The sequence below is a fragment of the Tachysurus fulvidraco genome, chromosome 24 (genome assembly GCF_022655615.1).
Source record: "Tachysurus fulvidraco isolate hzauxx_2018 chromosome 24, HZAU_PFXX_2.0, whole genome shotgun sequence".
NCBI classification, from domain to species: Eukaryota; Metazoa; Chordata; class Actinopteri; order Siluriformes; family Bagridae; genus Tachysurus; species Tachysurus fulvidraco.
Genome location: NC_062541.1, coordinates 18,643,480 through 18,656,527, shown reverse-complemented (window position 1 = coordinate 18,656,527; position 13,048 = coordinate 18,643,480). Strand labels below are relative to the sequence as shown.

The 13,048-nt window shown below is 39.8% G+C and overlaps 2 protein-coding genes across 8 annotated transcripts in view; both read right to left on the bottom strand.

Moving 5' to 3' along the window:
• Positions 1-588: 588 nt before the first annotated feature.
• edn1 (endothelin 1) lies at positions 589-3,861 on the bottom strand. The gene is given in 6 exon segments (XM_047807641.1): positions 589-1,578; positions 2,304-2,376; positions 2,379-2,401; positions 2,676-2,825; positions 2,935-3,055; positions 3,420-3,861. Coding segments are annotated over 6 exon segments (540 nt in total). The 5' UTR covers positions 3,481-3,861; the 3' UTR covers positions 589-1,466.
• Positions 3,862-5,342: 1,481 nt separating this feature from the next.
• hivep1 (HIVEP zinc finger 1) overlaps positions 5,343-13,048 on the bottom strand; it is a 48,137-nt gene continuing 40,431 nt past the window's right edge. For all 7 annotated transcript variants that reach the window (XM_047808286.1, XM_027144378.2, XM_047808288.1 and 4 more), the window contains 5 exons: positions 12,858-12,982; positions 12,578-12,753; positions 8,708-8,809; positions 7,395-7,939; positions 5,343-7,157 (listed from right to left, as the gene is read on the bottom strand). In XM_047808286.1, the coding sequence (XP_047664242.1) occupies positions 6,012-7,157; positions 7,395-7,939; positions 8,708-8,809; positions 12,578-12,753; positions 12,858-12,982 (2,094 nt within the window). In that variant the 3' untranslated portion in view covers positions 5,343-6,011. The remainder of the gene's footprint in view (positions 7,158-7,394; positions 7,940-8,707; positions 8,810-12,577; positions 12,754-12,857; positions 12,983-13,048) is intronic.

Here is a 13,048-nt window from a genome sequence, read left to right as displayed (position 1 = left end):
ATTGCATGCTTCAGAAGACACTGGAATTTTTACCTGTGTGTGTGTGTGTGTGTGTGTGTGTGTGTGTGTGTGTGTGTGTGTGTGTGTGTGTGTGTGTGTGTGTGTGTGTGTGTGTGTGTAATACAGAAAGGTGCTTGGGGTGTCAGTGTGTAGCAGCAGTAGTACAGGCCGTCAGAAGCTGAAACCATGAATACCTCTCCCTAGCTCTTTAGCTATTGTTATTGCCGTGCAGCTCCTATTCAAACTCTAATGACTTATGACACTGCTGAGGTCCTTAGAGACTCCTAGGCCTGGCTTGATAGGAGAGGGCCTTTGTGTCTAGTTTCAAAGCTCTATCAGAAGGTATTTAATGCCCCCAATGCCTGGAAGCAAGCTATAGTATCTGAAGATCCGGTTGAGATTCTCCTGCTGGGTGTGTAGTTCTCATTTGTTTGTGGTGATTTTGTACAGGACAGCTGTGTGATGTCTTTGTATTGAAAGGATATAAAACACCTTTAGAAAAGAAGAATACAAACAAAAAGGTAAAATGAAGATTAAAGGCAAATTATGACTCCAGTCAAAAAAATATTTACAATTGTTTGAAATGTATTTAATGCCTTATGTTTGTCTTATTAGCAGGTAGAAGGGCATTGTGCACCCTGGTGTACTTTACTCTGTATAAAGACCCAGAGTTTGTTAAAGCATTCTCCATCACTTCCAACCAGATCATTTGTTTAATCAGCCAGCATTTATTTTGGGGCTCTAGCTTTTTCCACTCTGGATCCTACTTAACACATTGTCACTTTATGTCACTCTATGTGAATTGTGCACTGAACTGTATACTGTATGCAGACAGAATTTCTGTAGAACCAAAATAACAAAAGAAATAAATATATTATACTTTAAATAATACCAATTTTTTATTTCCTATTATGCAGACCACAAGTGTGGATACAGTATAATAGCATTTCATAGAAATTTGACAATCAGTTGGGCCAATATGGCTTGATTTTAAATGCATTCATTTTCCATAAATGTTTGAATAAATATCCAGTAGACTTACAGATACATCAGTATACAGATTGGAAAAAAGAACAGAACATACTAAAGATAAGAGTCCTACCAGTTTTTTTTTTAATTAGCATTAATTAACATTCTGTTTATATCACCCGACACACTACTGCACTCTATATATAATTCACTTTTGCACCATTGTAAAAAGCTTCAATTCGTTTACTGTACACATCATGATTTCAAATAGGTCCTTGTTTTCTTTCCCTCAAACAAAAATCCACAGTTGAAAGCCTCGCAGTAAAAACACTATTACCAAAGAAGCCATATTTGCAAGAGAACCTGTGTGTGAAGGATTTGGCATCTGAGGATGTGTGGCATATGCTCGCTCACTAGCAGCTTCAGGACAAGGTGTCTCTGCTTGGAAAGCCCCTGTCTTGGTGCAGCTTGTACAGTCCTGTGCCGTGTGCCAGCCTCTAGGAGGCAGCATTTTCAGTGTTGTGGGACAACCTCATTCTCCATTTCTTCAGAAACAGCTGGAGCATCCTGGTGGCCCTTGCAAATGATAGTTCACCTATTTTAAGATCCCTGCACACAAAGGGAGCTGTTGGATTTGTACAAGATCAACCTAACATTTCATTTAGGTGAAATCACTCTCACTCATTCATTCACTCATTTCCTACCGCTTATCCGAACTTCTCGGGTCACAGGGAGCCTGTGCCTATCTCAGACGTCATCGGACATCGAGGCAGGATACACCCTGGACGGGGTGCCAACCCATCGCAGGGCTCACACACACACTCTCATTCACTCACACACTCACACACTACGGGCAATTTTCCAGAGATGCCAATCAACCTACCATGCATGTCTTTGGACCGGGGGAGGAAACCGGAGTACCCGGAGGAAACCCCTGAGGTACGGGAGAACATGCAAACTCCACACACACAAGGCTTAGGCGGGAATCGAACCCCCGACCCTGGAGTTGTGAGGCAAACATGCTAACCACTAAGCCACCGTGCCCCCCTTTGGTGAAATCATTACAAACAAATTTTAGCCAATAATGAAAGAAACTTTATAGAATACAGAGACTTGTTGATTAATGACCGAATCACAATGTGATAAAGTAATGAAAGATGCCACTGAGTGTCAGTGAGAGTCTATAACAGACTTCAGTGCTATTACCAACTTCTCTTTCCTTACTTTTTTTACTTTTTAAAATACTTGTCTATAAATAAATGATGTGGTGTCAAATTTATTTTGCACACCTATCTATAGTATCATCTTTCTCAGGCTTCAGTGGTTTGTCTTACCTTTTAATCCCAGACTTCTTGGCTGCCAGGTCTTTTCTGCACTCTTGTTCTGCACAGCCGCCGGCGGTAGGAACACCTTGTCACGCGCTGCCTTACGCCTGTGTGCGAGAGAGAGAGAGAGAGAGAGAGAGAGAGAGAGAGAGAGAGAGAGAGAGAGAGAGAGAGAGAGAGAGAGAGAGAGCATACCATGATATATGAGAAGAGCATTTCTTTTACGCGCCTTCAAATTCGTGGAATCTCCAGTTTGAAAAGTCGCTACACAAATAGCACTACAACTTGTCCATGCAAGCTCTGGGGTGTTTTGGCTGAGGGAACCGATGTTGAATGTTTCCCTACACGTGTCTAACCATAAAGTGGTAAATGCGCGTTTACCTTGACGGGTTGCTTGTGTTGCAGAAGGACATGCACGTGCCGTCGCTGCTCTGTGCGCACTGGCAGCGCAGGAGGTCGGCGGCACGAGATGTTTGTTGCGCTGAGCGCTTCCTCCGTGGCGCGTTGCCAAGTCCATAAGATACAGTGCGTCTGAGAGGAGAGTCAGAAGGCAGTTAATAAACAAGGGTCAAAAGTCACCAAGGCGCATTCAAGCTTCCCAATACGGACACATTCTGATTACGTCTGTCTAAAGACTTACTCAGGCGTGTTGACCCAAATTATGTCCAAGTGGCAGAAATACACGCATTCTTTATCCAGAAAAGTAGCGCACGAGCATCGCTTGAGTCTGGAGTGGCGCGTGCTGACTGAAGCCGGTACAGCTGTGTTCAAAAGTAAAAAGCATATTGTATCTAAATAAAGTGAGAAATCAAACATCTGCCTTAAGTTTTTATTTATTTATTTATTTATTTATTTATTTATTTATTTATTTATTTATTTATTTATTTAACGTGGCCTGGTAATATAAAATAAAATCTACATTTCTTTATTTAATGTCAGGTCTTTTTGGTCTTGTGGTTATATTTGTGACAGACTTTTATTAGTTGTGTACAGTTTATTTTTTACGTGTATTATCCATTATTTGTTGTTGTTGTTGTTGTTGTTTTTTGTTTGTTTTTAATTTTATGATGCCATGATGCCTGAAAATGTAGAACATTTTTGGGCGGATTATAAGAAAGTTCATACCTGTGTGAAAGATTCCTGAGCAAAGCATGAACAACATGGGCAAAAGGATCCATAATTCCATGATAAAGAAATAATCTCAGGTGTCTTTAATCCAGTTTATGTCTGAACGCAAATAGTATTTAGTAAAAAAAAAAAAAAAAAAAAGTAATAATAATAATAATAATAATAATAATAATAATAATAATAATAAGTAGCAGTGTTGCCTCCCTTTACGTTACAGTCGTTGAGTCAGTAATCCTTTGGTCTGATCTGCTGTAAAACCTACACCTGCCTCCCGGAGTGGCTTTATATATCTGCCACCATGGACCACCTCCAGCCTCGCGCCTGTCCGTGGCGTGTAAACAGTGCTGTCTACGGCAGTGTTGTTTGTTACCGTCACTGACACGCAACGTGGAGGTCGCGATAAGAAGTTCTCGTGTTCCAATATTCCAGGGTACGGAGGCGCAGCAGGTCGAGTCAAATTCTGCACGTTTCCAACACAAATAGTTGCAGCATGAATGTCTGAACAGCAGATGGCGCCAGAGTGCGTAAAGACGACAGGTAAAATTTGGTCTTTTGCTGCAAACCGAAAGTATTTGGTTTTATTTTGTGTCGACATTTTATGGTGTATGTTTGTATCCCAAAGGCATACGAATCAGCAGGTATGCAGTGACCTTCCCATTTAATGCAGTGATACGATGCACGACAAGGCAGCGCAATTTCTGCATTTCATAATGAATGCATTTGCTTATATTTACTTTGGTTGCCAATCCAGTGCTCTTTATTCCGATCACCTCCTGTTGGGAGTCTGATGATGTTCAGCTACGACTCCAGAATTACAGGCGAGAAGAGAAACTATAAAAGTGTAATATGACCCAGTTGAGTCCACAACAGTGGTCTGTAGCACATTGTTCACAGGGACAGACCTGTGTGTACATATGACAGTGTCACAGGGGAAGAAACATGCAGTACAGCATCTTATGTACATCAAATACCGGCGTTATATCACATGCTCAGGTTCTGCACCAACGTCATGTATCTAAATGTTCACCTACTATAATATTTAAACATTATGTACTAAATAGTTTGACCTCCTTTCATATGTACTGAGTGTTTCCACTTCATGTAAAAGCTTTTCACAACTTGATTAAATGATTACATTAAACTCAGATCATGACTCTTTTGTGAATGTATTATGAGTGGTCTGGGCACATTCCATAAGATGGAAAGAGAAGGGGATAAACCTTGGTGATTCAGTGGAATACATTGAAGTTAAATAAGGTTAACACTATAAATTTACCATTGTATTATTAATAGTATTACTATTTCCATTATACATGCTATATATATATATGTATGCATATATATATATATATATATATATATATATATATATATATATATATATATGTAAGCATATATATATATAAAAATATATATATATATATACACACACCATTTTTTTGTTTATTGTGGGGATGTTACATCATACAGTATAACAATCTTTTGTTATTAACATCGCATGTTGAGGACATTATTAGATAGTCCAAGTTTTATTATTTTTTTAGACATCATTCAACATACTGCGTTGGTGTTCTCAGATAAACCAAGCAGTCAGTAGTATTTTAGTGCTTCTCCCACTTACAGTGGGTATGGTATCTAGGCAACATCCTCCCCACCCACTTGGTTCCATGTGCTGCCTTTCTGTACAGCATGTCCTCAGCCTTTGTGCTGCAGTAATGCTTTTCTGCCACTTAGCATCACCATGAGCTAGTCTCAATGGTATGGAATGAGTATGCAGATCTAATGAAGATCTCTGACACCATTACAAAATCATTATATGATCCAAAGTTTTCTTTACAGGATAATATTTGTCAGTCCCCAATTAGTAACACTTATGAATGAAACTGTCAAGATATCCATTTAACAAAAGTTGACAATGAGTACAGTTGTAAACAATTTTTACTGATACATTTGATTGTGTAGATACATCCATGTAAAGTCACCATTTTACACACACTTAAGGACTTATGGAGATCAAATGGGCACTAGATGTAATATAATAAATAGATGAACACAACATCTGTACACCAAAACACTTTCCCAAATGGAATATGTCCATATATCAGTACAACATTTATTTACTATAGACAACCATTTGAAAATAAAATGAATTTCCTCCATTCTTTTTTTCTGACTTATTTCCATGACTTCTAGGCTAATTATGCATGGGCAAGTGCTTAAACTTGAAGATAATATTTACAAGTTTCTAAACAAACTCCAAAAAGGCACAAGTGTCTGTACAACATGTACAAAAAAAACAGGTGGTGACCAAAAACAAGTTAAAAAAAAAAAAAAAAAAAAAACAATAATAATAATAATAATAATAATAATAATAATAATAATAATAATAATAATAATAATAATTGGTCATCATTTATGATTGCACATACAATTATGAATGTCAGAAAGTGTGCTTTATAGGTGGCTGGCAAAGTTGCTAACCCTCTTAAGTGTTTTCAATTTTACAAAGTGACAAAGTTTTACAAAAAAAGCGCTAAATCATTTGACAGAGATCAATAGACGCAAGTGCTGAGTTTACTTTAAGGACTCTCAGGTAGCAATGACAAGTCTGTCTTCATCATCACTGGAGGCATTGTAGAAGTCATCGATTACCGGTTGCCTGGTGATAGGTTGTCGTTGCAGTCTTGACTCACCAACATTCACTGATGATGCCTTTTGTGCATTCTGTGATTCTCCTTCAGTAGAAGAGGAGGGATGTGGTTGTGGTGTTGATTTGGCCTTTTCTGCATCATTTGGGCTGAGCACTGCATCTTTTCCACTTCTAGAGGGTTTACTAGTCAGGGTTTTTTCCACCAAGGGCTTTACAGCTACCGGAACTACTGCTACAGGTGTTGCTGCTGGCCAGGCTGCAGGAAAGCTGCCAGAGGGGGAAGATACTGGGGAAGACTCTGCTACGTGTGTATGTAGGGAAACTGAGGCCACTCCCTCCGGACTGCCTGGCTTGTCTGGGACCAAAGGACTGAGAGCAGAAAGGGGGCTAAGGGAGGGGATTAGAGCTGGCAAGGCTATGTTGAGGATCTGCAGGCCAGGAATATGACCAGGGGAGGCTGTGCTGCTCTGAGGTGCTGGGCTGGCTGCCAGCACCTGCACACCCAGTGCTGCATTTAGTGTGAGATTTTGCTGTGGCACCAGATGGGTGGAGTTGGCTAATCCCACCACACTCAGTGTCTCCATGCCAACAGGCTGCAGTGTAGCCTGGGGAGCACTGAGGGTCTGAAGCCCTGCCACCTGACCGAGTGGAAAACAGGGTAGGACACTACTGATTGGTTCCTGAACAACAAGTGGCTGACAAGGTGAGCCCTGGGGCTGAGGTGAGGTGTTGGACACTGGGAGGGGGCTGCTGGCCTGTCGATGAATTACACTGACTGCTGGAATGGTGAGCTGGACGGGCCCTGCCTGAATGGGCACAAAGGTAGAATATGCTGCTAATCCAGCAGGCACCAGTTGGATGCCACCTACTGGTACCATGCTGTGAGGGGAGCGAGTAGGTTGCTGGGAGTGTAGGGGGAGGTGACTGAAGAGGCGAGTAGTGGCTCCAGTGCATGATTCATGATCTGGACCCAGAGATGGAAAGTGCAAAGATCCCTGAAGGGAATCTGAAGATGTTTGTGTGCTTCGGTCAACATTGGAGTTAGATTCATTTACGGTTTGGGAAATACTAGAGGGTGATTCATCCTGTAAAACATTATTATGGATTCAGTTTCATATTTATTTGTGTAAATAAAAATTGTACACAACCTATTATTTCATGGTGCAAATGTATTAATAATTTAAAAATAAATGAATGAACCTTTTCACCAATTAGTTTTTGCAAGATAACTGCCATGCTGGACTCAGTGGATGTGTATAGTAAAGTATATATTGACAGACATAGGAAAGAGGTAGGTAAAATGGAAAGGACACATATCTCACCTGACCAGACAAGGTGTTCTTGCTTGGCATGGGTGGACTAGGAGGCACATCAAGGTCAGGATAATCAATGGACATTTGTCTGCTGGGCGAAACTGGGCTCATCATGTGTACAGACTCTGTGTCAGAGGAATTGGATTCTGAGGTAGGAGCTGGGTAGGAGACAAAAGAAGAGAGGCTGGGGCCATGGATATAGCAAACAGCAGAACTTGGAATCTGTCTGACCAATGCCACTGAGCTGGTTATGGCAAATGAATCAATGTCCAGTGCCTGGGGTTTTGTTCCTGGAATATGAGGAAGAGGACTTGGATTAGGGTTTGGACTGATTGACATTTGTGCTAGGAGGGAGCTTGGTGCTGGATCACCCTGGCTTGATTGAAGATGCTGGGGGCTGGCAGATACTGAAGGTGTGGCAGATAGGCCAGACTCTGCCTGGCTGTCCTCTTCATCTTCCTCCTCGCCATCATTATCCTCATCATCAGGGCCATCAGAATCATCACCATCTGAATCCTGTCGATCTGCATTGCCTGTTCGTCCGTGATCACAACCTGAGGAAATTTAGAAAAAATATTATCATACATAACAAATAAATAATAATTATGTATTGTGTTTAAGTGTTAGATAGCAAATATATTGAGAACCATAAAAACATTGGGTTGTACAGAATAACGGAATTATCCTGACACATTCTGCATAAAAAAGCAGGCCTATTAATATACAGCAATGCAAAATCTGCATTTAAACCGATAAATAGACCAGTAGACAAACTTGTTCAAACTTGCAAAACAACCCGTATATTCTTTTGCACCTACAACCCCATGTGCATGTGGTTTAAAAAAATAAAAAAATAAATTGGAATGAGAGAAAGCTTTTTACTAAAATTAGATATTGCCATTTCCCTTCACTAAAGGCTGTGCATGCCGCCCACATGTGCTTAGAGTTAACAAGGGAAGCTGCTGCATTTAGAATCTTTTAATTACACCATAGCATTGCAACTGATCAGGATTGCTAGTGAATATGGTGCAGGACAATCAGAATAAAGGTTATTATTAGTAAACCTATTAATGGGCAAGTTGTGGTTAGATGTGTTAGTGCAGTGTTGTAAATATTCCAGGGTGACTATTGTAGAGTTCTTTAATTAAAGCAGGAGCTTTATTATGTTGCTCTCCATCTGCTCTTTCCCGTCTTTGTGTGCAATGGTATATTTTTGCTATTGATGTGCTTTTGAAACTACAGTTGCTATGCTATATTACATTATAATATTCCCCTTGAATAGATCATATAATTAACAGAATTAATATTAGATATATTCAAACCTGAGTCTTCAGTCTCCTGGTCCTCAGTAACACCAACGGCAACTCCCATCTCCATACACTTCTTACTATGGGCCTTGGACTTCATGTGCTTTGTAAGGTTTCCTGTGTAAATGGGGAAACATACAGGTTCAACCAAAGTAGAAGTGGTACATGGCCAGAGATGTGGATACACAAATGTCCCTGAGCCTCCATGTTTTGGTTGAGCAATTGTTACAGAAGTTCTTAAAGGAACGTAAGCTGTTGAGATAGTGTATGCCTCTCTGCAGTAAAAGGTGGGTAGATGAATATGGGATGAATCATGTTGGCCTTTTTTTTTTTTTTTTTTAAGAGGACTGCAGAGATGAGTATAGTCAGTTTGTATAATATGGTATATACAGTGTGGGTATGTATATCCCGTCACTTCTAAAAGTCTTATCAGAAAGGCCAATTCTTTTGTTTTTGCTAGCAGAAAATCATCTCAGGACACACATCAAACCTTGAAGTGGATGATATACAACCGCAGTAAACCACATCAAGATCCAATCCTGTCAGCCAACAACAAGAATCTGGTAGTTTTCATCTCACAGTTTGATCTGTTTTGCCATCAGAGATGCTTTTCTGCTCACCAAAAATGTAAAGTGTTTGAGTTAGGATCAACTTTTAGCATGTCAAAAGATCTGTATGGTGGGTCTGTAGGCTTAAACACAATGATGAGAGATCAGAAGAGAATGACCACTCAACTGTATGTTTATTCTGAGAGAAAAAAGGGAGGCTCTACTCAATACATAGTCTCAATTATTTGTGCCATAGGTTCCACAAGATGCTAGAAAAATTCCTTTGTTGAAACAAGTTTTCTGTTACTGCCTTCCTGCGTTTGAACCAGTCTGGCCATTTCAATTGTCCTCCTTCAACAGGGTGTCATCTACATATCAGCCTCCCAGAAGATCAGCAGTTATATAAATACTCAAACCAGCCCATCTGGCACCAACAACCATGCAATGGCCAAAGTCACTGAGATCACATTTTTCCTCATTCGGAAGGTTACATAACCTGAAGCTGCTGGCCATCAGTGTATGACTTTATACTTTACACTGCTGCTGCACAACTGGCTAATTACATAATTGCATGAATGTTCTGTGGGTACACACACACACATTTACACACAAACACAAAATACACACAGTCAAACTCATGGTCAAAATATCCTGTAAAATCCTTTACGTTTTGGCACATTACACACTGGAAAATAGAATAAATGAATTCTAACTTTATTGAGTTGTATGTATATATTATAAAGCTCACCATCAAAGTCAAAATAACATTTTAAAACATTCTGAATGATTATTAAAAATTCATTAGTGAAATACTTGGTTTGTTAAAGTGTTCAGCCCCTTAGACTTTACCATTATAAATTTGATAGGTGAAACAAATCAACTTAAAGATCAAGCACCACACTAATTGCCCCCAAAAGCCTACAAAAAGATTTAGAAGGCTTTAGCTGTCCCTCTGAGTACTGTTCAGAGCATCATTAAGAAGTGGAAAGCATATTGTACCACCAACACATTGCCTAGATCAGGCCGTCCATCCAAACTGGATGACCAAGCCAGGAGAATATAGATCAGAGAAGCTACCAAGAAGCCAAAGGCAACTTTGAAGGTCTTTCGAGGCATTCTGTATGTGACTCGTCAGTATGTGCATGTGACTATCTCACAAGCTTTACACAACGCTGGTCTGTATGGCAGTGTAGCAAAAAGGAAGTCTTTTTTCTGAAAAACTGAAAAGACCTTTCACCATCTGGTGAAAGGTCCAATGGTCTGATGAGACCAAAATTGATCTTTTTGGACTGAAATCCAAGCACTATGTTTGGCAAAAAGCAAACACAGCACACACCACCCAAAACACACCATACCTACCATGAAGCATGGTAGTGGCAGCATTATGTCATGGGGGTGTTTCTCTTCAGCATGGACCGGGTGATTGGTCAGGATTGAAGTACATGATGCCAAGTACATCCAAATTCTTGAGGAAAACCTGCATCCCTCTGCTAGACAGCTGAAGATGTGCAGGTCATTCACCTTCCAACATGACAATGATCCTAAACATACTGTCAGAAGAACAACGCAGTGACTTAAGGATAGGAACGTGAATGTAATTGAGTGACCATGTTCAAGCACTGACGTAAATCCAATAGAAAATCTGTGGATGGACTTGAAGGGAGCAGTCCTTTGCCAATCACCACAGAATTAGACTGAACCTGAGCAATTCTGCAAGAAGGAATGGGCAAATATTCCCCGATCTCCTTGTGCAAAGCTAGTACAGACATATCCAAAGAGATTATGGTAAATGAAGCAAAAGGTGTGTGTGACACATCTGTGACTTGCAAAACTACATGAACCTTTGCTTTCAATATCTGTTGTGAGCCCATTTGCAGCAATAACTGTAAGTAAAGTTTCTGGTAACTTTTGATCAGTTCTGTACAATAGCTTAAAATAATTAGTTTTCCATTCCTCAGCACAGAAGAGTACGGATTTTAGTCTGTCCTCACATGAACTGACTGCTTCAGGTCCTTCCACAATTTTTCTTTTAGATTAAAATCAGGACATTGACTTGGCCAATCTAAAACATTATCTTTGTTCCTCTTTAATCATTCTTTGGTACATAGACATGGGTGCTTGTGATCATTGTCTTGGTGTAGGACCCATTTTTTCTTGAGATTCATTTAATGGACAGATGTCTTGCCATTTTCATTTAGAGATCACTGGTATAATTCCATAAATTATGCCAAGATCCTGGCCCAGATACAGCAATACAAGCCCAAAGCATGATATTAACACCACCATGTTTCACAGATGGTATAAGGTTCTTATGCTGGAATTCAGTATTTTCCTTTCTCCAAAACAATGCTTCTCATTTAAAACAGACTATTACATGTCGTGATTTTTGGAGTGATCTTTATTGGTTGAACACTTCTGGGAATGTACCAATGGTTTTAAATTTCATCCATTTGTAAAGGATCTATATGACTATGAGTCCAAACCCTTTAGAAATGAACTTGTAACATTTTCCAACCCAATGAGCAACAACAAAAACTCTTTTTCTGAAGTCCTTAGAAATCTCCATTGTTTTTGCAATGATCCTCTTCCACAAACACATGTCATGAAAGTCAGACTTTAATATATCTCTGTTCTTTAAATAAAAAAACATTTAGCTGAATACAAAAATTATTATTAAGTATAATATATTTGTCTGATCTGTTTGATAGGGTTCACTTTGTCTGCTTTTGGGACTTCTGGGAAAATCTGATGTTGTTTTGGGTCATATATATAGTAAGTGCACATGAACTTCAGGACCCAAGGTTTCCAAGCTGAACATTATCCAGTGCATCATGCTGCCTCCGCTGTCTCTCATTCTTCCCATAGTGCATCCTGGTGCTATTTCCAACCAAAGGTAAGCGGCACACACCAAACCATCCACGTGATGGTTGAGCCAGCATTCACTTTTTCAGCAGTGTGTGCTACAGTAACATGTCTGTGAGATCAGACCAGACATACTGGCTATGGCACCCCTACGCACATAAATGACACACTGATGTCCAAGACCCTGTCATCAATTCACTGGTTGTCCTTCCTTTGATAGGAAAACCCCAAAAGACTTGATGTTTTGGACATGCTCTAGACATCACCATTTGACTCATGTCAAAATCAATCAAATTCTATCTTCCATCAAAAACTGCCTGCTCCCATGCTCCCTGATATATCCCAGCCCTTTAGTGGTGTCGGGGTATAATGAGATCATTAATGTTATTCCCTTCACCTGTCAGTAGTTTCAATGTTACATCTGGTCTGCAGACAAACAAAACACACAGTATTTTACTAAAGAAAATTAACTCACCTTTTGTTTTGAAAGAAAAATTGCATTGTGCGCAATGATAGGGGCGGACATCAGAGTGTGTGCGGATATGTTTGCGCAGCATGCTGGGCTTTTTACAGCGGATCCCACACTCCTCACAGATGTATTTACCCCTTCCACGCCCTCTTACATACACATATTCCTCGTTCGATTTATAACTGTTAACAGAAGATTATATGTAACATGAGGCTTTCTAATCCTTTTCTTTTGCTTGTTTATATGTTGAAAGTGAGAACTGAGGATTTTATCTAGGGACACAAACCCTCCATCAAAGATCTTCACCCGTCGAGGTTCTGCTTTGGAGGAGTCCAACTCATGGCTTGACTGAATTTCTGGTTTTGCCTTGCCACAGTTCTCATTTAACGAAGAATTTTGTTGGGCTAACACCTGAAAATTTTTAAACAAAGCAAAACAAAAGATTAACAAAATCCAATGAAATAAAATGTAAAATGC